This window comes from Acinonyx jubatus, chromosome B1 (assembly GCF_027475565.1).
Source record: "Acinonyx jubatus isolate Ajub_Pintada_27869175 chromosome B1, VMU_Ajub_asm_v1.0, whole genome shotgun sequence".
Taxonomy (NCBI): Eukaryota; Metazoa; Chordata; class Mammalia; order Carnivora; family Felidae; genus Acinonyx; species Acinonyx jubatus.
Genome location: NC_069382.1, coordinates 96,905,036 through 96,920,940, shown reverse-complemented (window position 1 = coordinate 96,920,940; position 15,905 = coordinate 96,905,036). Strand labels below are relative to the sequence as shown.

Here is a 15,905-nt window from a genome sequence, read left to right as displayed (position 1 = left end):
AAATTGGAAAATTCAGAAAAATATAAAGTATCCTATGCACCACCCAGAGACAAACACTCTTAACCTCATTGTGAGGTTCATGACTGCCTGCTGTTCCATCATATGAATGTGCCCTATTTTAACTATTATTATACACTTCACTTGTTTCTAATTTTATTAATATATTAAAAGCCCTGTGGTTAATACTATTCTTAATATTTTTAGTCTATTTTAACTTTTACAACCATTTTATGAGATAGATAATATTAATTTCTGAGCTACTCAGTGTTTTAAAAACTTTCTCAAAGTCAACAAGCTGGTGAGTAGCAAAGCTAAGTCTTGAATTAGGCACTTGGACTGAGGTTAGTTACAAATAAATGAACAAGGCAGATTCTTGCTCTGGAGGAGTTCATTGTCTTCAAATTCGTGATTACTAATCTCTAATGCGGCCATGATTTTGCGTGGCAACATATTCTATTCCCCAGTTTAATCATTTGCTCACTTTTCTCAATTACTTTCCAGCCTCCCCTTTTCACAGACCCCAAATATCACTCCTGTACCATCTTTCCCAGCTAATGAATTTGCTTCCTACCTTGCTCAGAAAATGGAAGCAATCAAAAGAAAACTTCCAAAAGCTCATTCCTCCACATTTGCCCATGCACGTGTGCATCCCATGGTCTACATTGCATCCTATTACTATGAACGAACTGCTCCTATTCCCATAAAGACCAACCCCTTTTTATGTAAAAGGCTCAGTCCCCTGCAATGTTCTAAAAACAATAGTCCAGCTGTCTCCTTGGCATGTCTTTCCTCATTTAAATCCATGCTGCTATTTCTCCCATTTTATTTTTGTAAAAACTTTATTAATCCCATTTTACTCTCTAATTACCATCCTCTCTCTTTTTGAAAAATTGTTCTTTGTCAAAGTGATCAATAACTTTTGTGTTGCTAAAATCAATGGTCAGTTCTCATCTTCTTTGAATTCCAATGTTCATTACTTCCTTTCCCTAAAAATACCTCTATCAGCATATGGTACAATCCTGGTTTTCTACTCTGATTCTTTTTCTCATCTGGTTGACCCCTTCTCTTTTGTATATATATTCATTCTTTAAATCATGTTTTATAGCCCTTGGTTTTAAGTACTAACTTTAAAACTGGTGACTCTTAAATGGTTATCTTCAACTTGGCCTTTCTTACGCACTTTAGACCCTTCTAGCCAACGGACTACCCGATATCTTATGTGTCTTTCTAACAAATATTTCACACTTAAGTTTAAAAATGAATTTGTGGCCTTCTTTCCCAATTCCTTCTAAATCTATTTCCTCCACAGTTCTCTCTGTCTTAAATAATGATAAGTCAATCAGCCAAAACTGTTCAGCCAAAACTTTTAGACTTACCTTTGATTCTTCTCTTTCTGACATACTTCACATCCAATCTACCAACAACCAGAATGACATTTAAAAACAGATGTTCATCCTAACCCTGACTTACAAGGCCTTCATGATCTAGCCTCTTTCTCCATTTTCTCACTGTATTTACATATGCTTCTTTTTCTTGTTCACTCTGCTCCAACCATACTGGGCCCCTCGGTGTTCCTCAAACATATTAGGTACAATTTAACTTTCTTACTTGCTGTTTCCTCTGTCTGGAGTGATCTTCTACCAAATATTCTTCATTCTCTCAATTTGTTTAGGTCTTTACAAAAATATGTCCTTCCTTCACTGATGAATCTACCCTCCATCCTAAAAAAAAATCTCTCGATAGCCTTTGTCTATCTTAATTTTCCAAAGAACTTTCTTTGTTCTAACATATTACATATTTACCTAATTTTTGTTTTGGTTTGGTTTTTTTGACTCCCTCCTACACAAGGAAAAATAAATACTCCACGACATGTGGATTTTTCAACACTTTGCCCCCATGCTTAGAATAGTATGCTTGTAATTGGCATATGGTAGACATTTAATAGACATCAGTTGATGAGTTGTCTGGTGGAGTTGTATAAGCAAATAAATGTGGGGGCCTTAGATTACATTAACCAAAGATGTCCTACTCAAATAAGAATTAATTTAAAAAAGAAATTATCACCTCTTTTTCTGTATTGTGTAAGATGTTATTTGGTTTAACTTTCTCCTTTTTGAATGAGGCAGGCCCTGTGTTACAGCTCTTAGTTTGACTAGATGCCCCAAATATAGTTGTAACTTGAGTTTCCAAGAAGTGAGTGCATGAAACTAAGCAAGTTAATAAAAGCTTACATCTAGTTTTAACAAATCCCCCACACTTTATTTTGTGCCTTATGAGTCTTTATTATTATTTCATTTTAGATGTCCCAGACTAGAAGGTGCTTGTACTCACAGCCCCTGCCAACATGGTGGCACATGTACGGATTACTGGTCATGGCAGCAGTGTCATTGCAAAGAAGGACTAACTGGGAAATACTGTGAAAAATGTATGCAAGCTGTTTTCTCTTCCACTGGAAATTATAGTAATCATGAAAAATATAAATATATGCACTTAAATATGTAATTATATTCAAAGAAATTTTTTCATTCTAAATGTTGAAAATAATAAATGGGTAACAATTAGAAACTATAGTGACATTTTACATTTATTTTTTTAACCTGAGGAAGAGTGATATTCTTTCAGAATTATTTACTAAGTTGTTAATTTCCATTTTATGAATTTATGAATTTAGCAAAGCTAATTTATAGGAATGCTATACAAATACAAGGCCAAGGACTATATTCAGGTTTGGGTCTAATATTATCTGCCTTTAAGGAATATTTCTCCAGTAAATATTTTGTATGTGGTAGAAAAATGTAAATAATAAATGACCAAACACTGAGTTCAAACCATCATACAATGGCAGTATAATCTATTACAATTAAGGGTGATATTTGCATTTTAATTTACAATTATTAGAATTGGTTTTGAGTCTTACTTTTTAAATCTTTGTATAACTATTTGTTTTTTAAACCCTACTACTATTTTTTAATAAGACGTTAGAGGCGCTCAAGCCATCATTAGAACATGGCATTCTCTAATTTCAAGCTGTACATCCCACTAACTAACCCTAATGGAGTTTCTTCTAGAAAATTTGCCTTATTTTCAAGTATATGGTTAATACTCAGATCATTGCAGTTATTTGGCCACTTCCCAAGGAGTCCTAATTATATTATAAGAATGAATATAAATTCATGATCACATTAAGGATATACTGTAGTCAAAAAGGTCTTACTAGCAGAAGATATAATCATATTGAATTAGTTAGGATAACATCAAAACAACAAAAAAGTATGTTGTCAGATAGTTTTTTCATTAAGTAATGAGTATTTATAAGTAGGAATCCAGTTATGCCTGGAACATGAAATGAGTCATTGGCTTGAGAGATGTCTGAGGTTCTTTTTTTTAAATTGAGATATAATGCACATACTATAAAATTTAGTTCTATAAAGTATACTATTCAGTGCTGAAACCCTTTTGAGCTCATTTGCTTTATGTCTTTTCTTTAACTATATTAACTGTTATGATAACAAACTTCTAAAGTTCAGTAGTGTGAACATTTTACCAAATTATGATAAATTATAATTATACAGTACAGTTACACATAATGATAAATTAAATTCAACATGATTATATGATGATTGCTAATAATAAAATTAATACAAATTAAATATTTGTTCACTTCTTTGTCCAAATTTCTAACATGCTAGAGACTTATGATTACAAATCATCCAACTCTGAACACATTTATAAATTTTGGAAATAAAGTAACACTTATTATAAACACATTTGCAACTCCATGTTTTTAACAGGTGGTATCTCTATAAGTATTCATGATTTATATGCTATACCAAATATTTTTTTTAATTTTTTTAATGTTTATTTATTTTTGAGACAATGAGAGAGAGAGTGAAAGCAGCAGAAGGGCAGACAGAGGGAGACACAGAATCTGAAGTGTGCTCCAGGCTCTGAGCTGTCAGCCCAGAGCCAGTCGCGGGGCTCATACTCACGAACTATTGAGATCATGACCTGAGCCAAAGTCGGACCCTTAACCAACTGAGCCACTCAGGCGCCCCTGCTATACCAAATATTTTATTGAATATTACCCAAATGATTGATTCTGATTTTGATTTAAGCATTTGAAATTACTTTATACAGTAATTCACAAATGGAATTTTTTTTTTCCCCAAGAGGAGGATTGGGGAATATGGATTCCCAAAACCTGATATTTTATTGTCCTTTTTTATAATTTTTGTCACTTATAAAAACTTCTTCAGAAACCAAATGGATGCATTCATTTTTCCCTTTCTTCGTTGCCTTTCAGCTATTACTCCTGACACTGCGTTATCATTAGAAGGCAAAGGGCGCTTGGATTACCACATGAGTCAGAATGAGAAGCGGGAATATTTGTTAAGACAGAGCATACGAGGTGCCATGTTGGAGCCTTTTGGTGTGAACAGTCTGGAAATAAAATTCAGAACAAGAAGCGAGAATGGCATTTTAATCCATATCCAAGAAAGCAGCAATTACACTACTGTGAAGGTAAGATAAAAGCTAATGGTGACTTCATTTGATTAGACCGCCTGCTGTGTCATGATTTAAATCACTTCGCCCATAATTTCTGTCCTTTTCTTTACAACCCATTAGAGTTCCGACTAATACTGGGCACTATTCCAATATCATCTATCTTAACTATTCCCCAGGCATTGGCCAGAGTAACAAAGATCTGAATGGTTTGCTTTCTAAACACTTTTGTCTTGGTTTAGAGTAAAGACCACTGCTAGGTAGGCCAGCATAGAAAGAATTTGTTGCAATCTATTTTGTCAAATAAAAATTTATATTGCTTTTCTTTCTCTACTTTTAAACAAAGTAAAACAAAAAGATAATGTGCTTTTGAAGTGGAAAAAAAAAGTTCCAGAAATTATTCCAAACACTGATATGTTTACATTAATTGGTGGGACAAGAATAAGAAAAAAACATTTTTAAGTTATCTGGCTTTATTCTGGAGCATATAGTCAATTAACTATCTAGGTAAACCCTGTGAAATTAAGTATCTTTGGAATTATTGTAAGTTAAATTCCCCCTGACTTCCCCAAATAATTTCTAAATACATTGTTTTTAAACATTCTGTTTTATGAGAACAATGTATTGATTTATCATTAGGCTTTTACATAATATTTTAAACTATAAATGATATGCTAACCCAGTGAATAATTTCCCAGGATATGCATTTTCCTTCAACTTTTAGCTTCTTAATTCTAAGACTATTATATTAGTCTGCTTTCTTTCCCACAAATAAGACTTCACCTTTTAAATCATCAGTTTCTTTTGACTGATTTTGATTAATATCATTTTGATATTATAATTCCACTCATAATTTTTACATGAATTTTGGTAAATTCTGAAGAAAATAAACTCAGACATCCTGTATTCTCTTCACTTATAAATTAATATTTTGAACATTACTAAAAGCTTAGTTCATGAAGAAAAAAAGCAATATGCATAGAGAATTACTCCATTTAACTCACATATAATATTTAAAAATAAAACAGGCATTCACCTCTGAACTTCAGCCTTTTTATTCTTAAAATTTCTCTCCATCCAAGTCAACTCTGGTTGTTATGCTGCATGCACATATCTTTAGGAAGTAGTACAAAAAATATTTTTAAAAATCTTAGTCCTCACAGTCCAGTCATTCCCAACTGTGGATGATTTTACCCTCTCTTCCCCCCAGGAGACATTTGACAATGTCTGGAGGCATTTTTTATTGTCACAATGGGGAGGGGGTGCTACCAGCATCTAGTAAGTAGAGATCAGATATGTCACTAAATATCCTACATTGCACAACGCAGCACCCCAAAACAAAGAAGGAATCTAGTCCAAAATGTCAATAGTGCCGAAGTTGAACAACTCCGCTCTAATCTAGTACAAAAGAACATCTTCCCGTTATAAGTTTACCTCCATATTCAACCAAGGAGCCCAGTTCAAAATTAATAAAGCTACTGCAAAACAAAGCATCTATGTCATTATATTATGATTTTATTTGGTGTTTATAATTTGTATTGGAAAGTGTATCAGAACCAAAGAAAGTGGAAGTACAGAAAGAAGTAAAGCTTCACAGTCTACAAGAAACACTTTTTGTATGCGTTGAGAGGCTTTGACATTGAGGTCTGTGCATTATCTGTTAAGCTGCTTCCAAGTCCTCGTGCCATTTAAATGACATATGAAATATTTCTGTACATTATCTCTTTAAGCCAAGAGATACAAAATACAATGTGGTTGAAGAAATCAGAGAAAGAATATTTTTTTTTTCCTTAAGGAAGAAGCTGAATGTCAGGATCCATTTTTGTCACCATAAAATCTTGCATTTCCAACAGGACGGCAGCATTCAACTTCTCCAGATATTCTTACATTGGTAGCAAGCACTTTGAAAGAGATTTTTTTCCTGAAGGAAAAGTAAATGCTAATGAATAAAAATAATGACTAATGCAGACCAAAATGCACATTTCTTTTCTATGAATATTTTGAAAAGCAGCTTTTCAGAGATTAAGGAGCTTGGCAGGTAAAGTAAGTAGATTAAAAAACCAGTGAATAAAGAGAACAAAATAGACGGAAAGAGAATGGCTATTGTAAGTAAGCAGGCAAATTATTTGGATGACAGGAATACGATCTACTTGCACAGGCTAGGAAGCTAGTCAGAAAGAACTGTTACTTTTCATTTAGTTTATCGGTGAGTAAGGCCCCTGGTTTTTTTCCTTCTTTCTTTTGGCTCACTTTCTGACAGTTTCTTTCTGACAGTTTCTTCCTTCCTTCCTTCCTTCCTTCCTTCCTTCCTTCCTTCCTTCCTTTATTTCTTCCTTTCTTTCTTTTGTTCTTCATTCTCTGCATCAATCCATCTTTCTTCTCTCTCTCACACACACACAAAGGAATCAAGATGATCATTTTGAACATAGAAAAGAGAGTTGGGTAAATGAGGGGGAGTGTCAAGAGTGAGTAGCAATAGCAATGTGAAGAGAGAGGAGAATATGTAGAATAGATAGAATCTGTTCAGATAAAAAAGGCATTAGGTAGAGAGAATATTAGATTGAAAAACAGAAGGAAGCATACTCATGTCTAACTGTGCTGATGGTATATTTAAAGTGTTCTGCCAACCTCCCTTCTTTTATGGCATTTTGTGTATCTCCATATTTAGAGTTCTGTAATAATGTAAGATTACGGACTCTATTTCTGTTCCAAATCAATCCTGTTTTCTTGATGTGTAGGGTTTTTTGTTGTTGTTGTTGTTGTTTGTTTGTGTTTATTTTTAAGTGGGGCTAGATGTATTGTACAGACTTGGGATGAGGGATTCGGAGGTCTAGATCAAAAATAAATAAATAAATAAATAAATAAATAAATAAATAAATATGTGGATAAATAAAACCAAGCAAAAATGAACATAAAAAGTGAGCATGATGTTTTGAAGTTAGGAAGGATGCAAGAGTAGAGTATTAGTGGGGAGAAGCAGAACATCAGGAATGTTACAATGGGCACTTAGGTTCTTGTTCACCCTACTCTATGGTGTATTCTAAAGACTCTCATCAGATTTGGTCAAATAGAAGGATGCCAGGGTTTGATCAGGTAGGAGGGAAACACAGTGCCGGGAGAGGGCTCTTCTCACGGCTTCTTTCCAAAAGGACTCTAGGTATCACCAATGACGGGCTGCTATTTTCAACGTGTGTTTCATGAGACATTGCTCACTTGATGAAATGTTATTGTCATTTAACCACAACTCTCTTTTCTTTTCCCATCTGAATTTGGTACTGAATTATATTACCATCTAGAGAGACTCTTTAAATAAAATCTTACAGTATGAGTAACGTATGTAAATGTGTTAGGCATATTTTCCACAGAGTAAAAATGAACTGACTTTTAGTTCTACCAGATGTGTTTGTTGCATGTAGAAATAGCATCTGATCCGAGTGACAAAATCACTGATCCATCCATTCATTCCTGTCATTTGATACACAGTGCCACTTCATCCCCCAGCCCAGGCACCAGCTCTGTCTGGCAGCATGATGGGATTATGCTCTCTGAACCAAATGTTCATGTTGCCTCATAAATTATTTCATTTTCTAAAGTGTCTCCTCAGAATACTGGAAACTTGGTAGCTGGAAACTGGAGTAGGAGCATCCTGTTACCCAATGTTCTACTGGGCAAAGTCAGAGAAACCAAATATCCCTTAGATAAATTGTAAAAGGCAGTCAAAGTGAAGACTTTCCCAGACACCTCATTATTAAGAATTCACTCATAATTTTCATCTGAATAAATGATATAAACAATAGGCATGTTTTCTTCTAAAATTCCAGTGCATAATAGATAACATATAAAAGAATTTCTTTTTGTCTGTTTTTCCAACTATGTTTCATTTTTGCCTAAGCATTGATGCTTCTTTTTTTGCAAGTAGTTTTAACATTTTTCAATCACTGTGGACCATTTACTAAACTGATTGATTCTCTATACTTGTCGTTGTGATTAAATTATAAGTAATTACAAAAGGGTATATTTTACTTATCTTGAAATGGGTTTTCACTCCATTATTATCTCAGCTGTGTTCCAGAAAATAATTTTAGGCATCTTAAAAAATTAGGTATAAATATAATAACAACTTGAAAACTATTAAAACTATTAAATATGAAGGTATATGTTACCTAAATTTGTAGAGGAAGTATGGGTAAGTATGCTCTGATATAGCCAGACTTTTCAGCTAGCCTGTTAGCTTTCAGTTGATCAATATTGTAAGTTTCATTTCATTTCTATTCTATTTTTACTCAAGCACATCATAGCTTAATTGTGCATTATTTTAATACATTTTACAGATTAAAAATGGCAAAGTACATTTTACATCAGATGCAGGAATTGCTGGGAAAGTGGAGAGAAATATTCCTGAAGTTTATGTTGCAGATGGCCACTGGCATACTTTTCTAATCGGAAAAAATGGAACAGCCACAGTACTGTCCATCGACAGAATATATAACAGAGATATCATCCACCCTACACAAGATTTTGGTGGCCTCGATGTACTCACTATATCTCTTGGAGGAATTCCACCCAATCAAGCCCATCGAGATTCCCACACAGGTAAAAAATGCTTGCGTTGAGCAAAGGAAAGGTAAAATTATTCCTATAAAAGTAGTTGGACTTCTGATAATATCCATTATGACTATTCTAAGTCTCTCATAACTATCTTTAAGAAGTCTATAATAGGGGCACCTGGGTGGCTCAGTCGGTTAAGTGTCCGACTTCGGCTCAGGTCATGATCTCGCAGTTTGTGGGTTCAAGCCCCATGTCAGGCTCTATGCTGACAGCTCACAGCCTGGAGTCTGTATTCAGATTCTGTGTCTCCCTCTCTCTCTGTCCCTCCCATGCTCACTCTCTCCTTCGCTCTCTCTTTCTCTCAAAAATAAATAAAACAAACGAAAAAAAGTCTATAATAAACTATTGGTCATCACTTACTTTATTTTAGTCATTTACATTTGTTCTACCAAGTTCATAATTCATCCCATGGTTCTTCCCTTGTCCATCAAACATTTATTTATCCATTCATTCATGTGTCCATTCACATGGCAGATATTACTGAGCCCTGTACTTGGCATTGGGAGTACAATGGTGGGCTAAATAAAGCTACTCTCCTCATACAAAACATGGCCAAGTAAGGAAGGCAACATTGATCAAACGATTATACAACTAGATGTATTATTTTAAAATATGAAAAAGGATGTGAAGAAGGAATATAGAATTCTAAGAGATTTCCAAAAAATGAGAAAGGGAAATTTCCATGGGAAATTGACTATTGGTACTTAAAATGAACTGTGAAGATGAAGATGGGAGAGTATGAAAGATTAATTTACATTGATAGGAACTTAACAAAAAGTAGATAAAAATCATAGAACCTGACCTATTAGCACATTGGAGACTGATGTCATCAGGTAATGAAGGAAGTTGAAGAATGAAACAGGGCCTCCTAGACCATGTTGCATTTTTGGGTTTACTCTCAGGACAGTGGGAAGTCAATAAAAAATTTATGTTAGGAGTGTCAAGACTAGACAGGTAGCGATATTAAAGATCTTCCAGGTTACAACATTGAGAATGCATTGGTGGAGACAAGAGTGGGCTTGCATAAATTAGCTGGGATGATACTGCAGTGATCTAGGCAAGGTATTATGTGAGTTCTGACTAGTGTGGTGGCAGAGGAGTTTAGAGGGAAGTAAATGGGGAAGAAATTTTTTTAGGAATTAGAGTAAATCAAACTGTTGATGATCGTGGTGAAATTCAAGATGGTTTCTGACCTGTCAACTAGAAAAAGGGCAGCACCATTGAAAGAGGAAACTGCAGAGCAGTGGAGAGAGAAGCCTGTCTATGGGAAATATCAAAATGGTGGTTTGGGACACCTGGCATTTGCACCACCTTTGAGAAAGACTTTTGGATAGATGGGCTAAAATCAGGAATGGACACCAGCTGGAAATACATACTAAGAGTTAGCAGAGTCAAGCAAGTAACTGATGTACTGGTCATGGATGTGATAACCTAACATGAAGGGGTAGATTAAAAAGAAAGCCTGGAGCCTTAGCTTGAGCAACTTTAGGAGTCAGTGGTTGATGAGAGGAAAATGAAACATGAAAGAGACTAAGTCATAGAAAAACAATCTGTAGAGTAGGAACAAAAGCAGATGTTACAGAACCTTATGGAAAAAGTGTATCAGGGATGGAAATGTCACTAAGGTGGAAGGATATATCAAATACGAAGAAAATTGGAAAATGCAGGGGAGGGTGATGGACTTAAGGCACAAAAGTATAAGTTCAGGTCACAAGTTGTTCTTATATACTTAGCTTATTTTAGAATATGGACGATAATTCATTTGGATGTTTTAAGAAATAAGCCGAAGTAGATCATACTCTTTTGTTAGTGTCAAAATCAATTCTTGGGCTCTGGGACAGGGGCATTAGCAATATTAACACACTCAAGTTCAACAAAGAGTTTCTCAACCTTAAGAAATAATAATAATTACTACCCTCTAAAGAGCCATTTAAGATATGTTTTCCTAACTCTGCTTGTCCCACCTCATGAAGCGTTCATGCCACAGTTATACTCTATAGCCGCCCTCTAGATGACTGCAAACCATTGTAATACCTAAGATTTTCCCTTTGCTCTTCAAGAACTTATGTTCAACTCCTTGGGAGCAGTATCACCTCCATTGAGAATGCATGATCTAATGATTACAACTATTAGCCTAGGGGCACCTGGGCAGCTCAGTGGGTTAAACAACTGACTCTTGATTTTGGCTCAGGTCATGATCTCAGGGTCATGGGATCGAGCTCCATGTCAGGCTCTGCATTGGGCATGGAGCCTATTTGGGATTCTCTCTCTCTCTCTGCCTCTGCCCCTCCTCTGCTTGCACTGTCTTTCTTTCCCTTTAAAAATATTTTTTAATTTTAAAAAATTGAGAAAAAAGCTATTAACTTATTTTTTTGTTCTTTATAAGTTTTTTAAATACATTTTATTTCTATGTATGCAATTCTTGATATATATATATACTATAAAAATAAGACAAATAGATAATCAAATTAATAAAAGAGGGAGTAAAAGAAAATCTAGCCTGTCTGAGTCATTTATAAATTTTCAGAAAGAGCAGTATCTGAGCAATTCTCTTCATACTTTTGTCATGGAAATCTTATATATCTTACTAAGTTATGTCGTAAGACACACAGAGTTATTGACTTTGGACTGGCTGATGGCTCTGAGACTGTGGTTTCTTAGCTCTTGTGATGTGATTGGGAGGCTTCTTTTTACCATAGTTCAATGGTGCAGTGTTTTAAATGCAGCATTTTCTCTAAAATGCCTTACTGCTCCTTCTCACCCCTACAGGTTTTGATGGCTGCATTGCCTCTATGCTGTATGGTGGAGAAAGTCTTCCTTTCAGTGGGAAGCATAGCTTGGCCTCCATCTCTAAGACGGACCCCTCAGTGAAGATTGGCTGTCGTGGCCCGAACATCTGTGCCAGCAACCCCTGCTGGGGCGACTTACTGTGCATTAATCAGTGGTATGCCTACAAGTGCGTTCCCCCTGGAGACTGTGCCTCCCACCCATGCCAGAATGGGGGCAGCTGCGAGCCAGGCCTGCACTCTGGCTTCACATGTAGTTGCCCAGAGTCCCACACAGGGAGGACCTGTGAGACGGTGGTGGCTTGTCTTGGGGTCCTCTGTCCTCAGGGGAGAGTGTGCAAAGCTGGAAGCCCTGGAGGGCATGTCTGTGTTCTGAGTCAGGGTCCCGAAGAGATCTCCCTGCCTCTGTGGGCTGTGCCTGCCATCGTGGGCAGCTGTGCGACAGTCCTGGCCCTCCTGGTCCTGAGCCTGATTCTGTGTAACCAGTGCAGGGGGAAGAAGACAAAAGACCCTAAAGAGGAGAAGAAACCGAAGGAGAAGAAGAAGAAGGGAAGCGAGAACGTTGCTTTTGATGACCCAGACAATATACCCCCCTACGGGGACGATATGACTGTGAGGAAGCAGCCCGAGGGGAACCCTAAGCCAGATATCATTGAGCGGGAAAACCCCTACCTCATCTACGATGAGACTGATATTCCCCACAGCTCAGAAACCATCCCCAGCGCCCCTTTGGCTTCGCCGGAGCAAGAGATAGAGCATTACGACATTGACAACGCCAGCAGCATCGCCCCTTCAGACGCGGACATCATCCAACACTACAAGCAGTTCCGCAGCCACACACCTAAATTTTCTATCCAGAGGCATAGTCCCCTAGGCTTTGCGAGGCAATCCCCCATGCCCTTAGGAGCAAGCAGTTTGACTTACCAACCTTCATACGGTCAGGGTTTGAGAACCAGCTCCCTGAGCCATTCAGCTTGCCCAACCCCCAACCCCCTGTCTCGACACAGCCCAGCCCCTTTCTCAAAGTCCTCTACTTTCTATAGGAACAGTCCCGCCAGGGAATTGCATCTTCCTATAAGAGATGGAAATACTTTGGAAATGCATGCTGATACCTGCCAACCTGGCATTTTCAACTATGCCACAAGGCTGGGAAGGAGAAGTAAGAGTCCTCAGGCCATGACCTCTCACGGTTCTAGACCAGGGAGTCGCTTAAAGCAGCCAATTGGGCAGATTCCTTTGGAATCTTCCCCTCCAGTAGGACTCTCAATTGAAGAGGTGGAGAGGCTAAACACCCCTCGCCCTAGAAACCCAAGTATCTGCAGTGCAGATCACGGAAGGTCTTCTTCAGAAGAGGATTGCAGAAGGCCATTGTCCAGAACAAGGAACCCAGCAGATGGCATTCCAGCTCCAGAATCTTCTTCTGATAGTGACTCACATGAGTCTTTCACTTGCTCAGAGATGGAGTATGACAGGGAAAAGCCAATGGTATATACTTCCAGGATGCCCAAATTATCTCAAGTCAATGAATCTGATGCAGATGACGAAGATAATTATGGAGCCAGACTGAAGCCTAGAAGATACCATGGCCGAAGGGCTGAAGGAGGACCTGGGGGCACACAGGCAGCAGCACCAGGGGTTGCTGACAACCCACTGCCCTTGAAACTTGGGCAGCAAGCAGGGAATTTCAACTGGGACAACCTTTTGAACTGGGGCCCTGGCTTTGGCCATTATGTAGATGTTTTTAAAGATTTGGCATCTCTCCCAGAAAAAGCAGCAGCAAACGAAGAAGGCAAGAATGGGACAGCTAAGCCCGTCCCCAAAGATGGGGAAGCAGAGCAGTATGTGTGAACTTTATGTACTGGCATTGGAAAAACAGAAAAACAAGGAACACTCAAACCGTTATAAGGTTGCCGACGAAGGGGTATTCCATTTGCGAAAGAGGCCAGTATGGACTGGTGTTGGAGGGAAACTTTAAAAAATAATAACCACAATGCTGCTGAAACAGACTCCAAACAAGTCTTTAATTTAAATATGCTTGGTTGAATTTCTTTTCCTGCATGCATCGTATTTTGTAACTAGTCATGTGGCATGCAGCGTTCGGAAAGTTTTTTTCTTATTTACCAATGTTTGATTTGTGATTTTTGAAATGAATACCGTTGCCATGGCAGAAATGAATTTGTGCTTTCACAGTGGGGTATGTGTATTGTTTCCATTGTGTTATCATCCTTATGTTTTGCATTGCAAGATCCTTGGGGTTTAACCAATCCTTGTAAAGTGTAGAAAGGACCTTCCTCTTCTTGAATGAAAGACTAAGTATTAACACTTTCCAGAGCTGTAGATTCCATATTTGATGTTGCTCAGAAATGTCTGATATTTGAGTAGGTTTTACATGACAGTGGGTACTAAAACGAAGTCATTTTGTTCAGCACTTTAGAAGTTTCTTACAAAATTGTGTTAAAACTTCCGAATCTCTCTCTCTCTCTCTTGCTCTCTCTCTCTCTCTCTCTCTCTCTCTTTTTGTGAACAATTATGGTCATCTGACTTTCATCAGGCTTCCAATAGGAACAAAATGACTGCTTATTATCCTTAGAACACTGCTCCCTTCCTACCGTGGAATGATGTTCTCAGCAGCTCTTCTCAGAGACACTTTTAGAAGTTATTTATTGAAAAATGTTCTATGCTTTTAAAATTTTAAAGAATCGACCTAAAGAAAGCCTATGATTGGACTTTTCAGCCATTTGAAGTTTACCCCAAGTACCCAGTTTTTATAATTTATATAAAGTCAAATTTCACCTCTTCTTTCTTTCTGTCATTTTGTAGATCATTTTTTAATACAGTGTAAAAACTTTTTTTTACACCTAAGCTGTGTTTTTGATACTGATATTTTCCTATGCTGAAAAGTTTTCTTACTTTCAGGGAAGGTAAGAAAATACTTTTTTTACATTTGTTACTTATGTAACGTTCGTATTTTTCACATTTTGATATTTGTAACATACTGTATGCTTTCTACTTGTAAATGCCAACAATAGAATTAAAATATTTATTTAAAATACTTTGCATTCACAGTGTATTTTCATCTTTCTTTACTCTTTTACGCCCAACTTGAATAATCTCTACTTGTCAACAGGGGTATTGCAAGTTGAACTACAAACGAGAAGCATCATTTTCTTTTAAAAAACCTGAGTATGGATAATTGCCAGAGCAGATATTTTAAGGTCATGTTAGTACATTCCTACCTGTCAGAGTTCTTGAAATTCCCTAGAGCCTAATGAGTCTAGACGAGGTTGGGTCTTTGGGGATTAAGTTTGTTATGAACCTGGTTTAAGCCTTCAGGCAATAAATGTTTGGACATCCCCAGCAGAGTATGCTCACTCAAGGCTAGCTTTAGACCAGGCTTAGAGGTTTAGGAACAGCAATGAATTAAAGCTAATTATGGAAAAATGTCTGGCTCTCATTTTCTCCAAGGACCCAGCCCCAAATTTTCTAGGTCGGATGGTGGGTCGGAAAAATGACACTGATATCTCTGCTACACATACCTGTGTTTAATTTATTGATCACTCTGTTGCATAAATTCTAAACACATTTTTACATGTTATCCTGGCCAAGACAAACCTCTACTTTTAAATAGTCACCAAGAGTGAAACAATTCAGAAGGGACTAGTCCAGAACAAGATTCATTTGTGTACAAAGAGTTGCATCTGAAATAATTGGATTTCTGCAAATTGCCTCACAATCTCAGAACTTTTTGCTATTAAATATCTGCACCATAGCGAATATTTGTTCAGAATATTATCCTCTAACGTTGGCTGTGCTGTATTGAAAATTTTAACAATATGTAAAAGTTTTTAGTGCATGAAATACGTAAACGATTTAGTAAGTACAGTATTTTTAAATTAATACCAACAGATTGAGATACATGCCAGAATTATTTTGTCATTTAATAATGATGAGATTATTTTTTTGTTTCAGAATAAGAAATAAAATGTGGGTTTAATCGAAATTATAACA

General features: G+C 36.7%; 1 protein-coding gene across 1 annotated transcript in view; it reads left to right on the top strand.

Moving 5' to 3' along the window:
- FAT4 (FAT atypical cadherin 4) overlaps nt 1-14,947 on the top strand; it is a 173,623-nt gene extending 158,676 nt beyond the window's left edge. The window contains exons 14-17 of the mRNA XM_027064111.2: nt 2,301-2,425; nt 4,304-4,521; nt 8,835-9,096; nt 11,881-14,947. Coding sequence (XP_026919912.1) covers nt 2,301-2,425; nt 4,304-4,521; nt 8,835-9,096; nt 11,881-13,745 — 2,470 coding nt within the window. The 3' untranslated portion in view covers nt 13,746-14,947. The remainder of the gene's footprint in view (nt 1-2,300; nt 2,426-4,303; nt 4,522-8,834; nt 9,097-11,880) is intronic.
- The last annotated feature ends 958 nt before the right edge of the window (nt 14,948-15,905 follow it).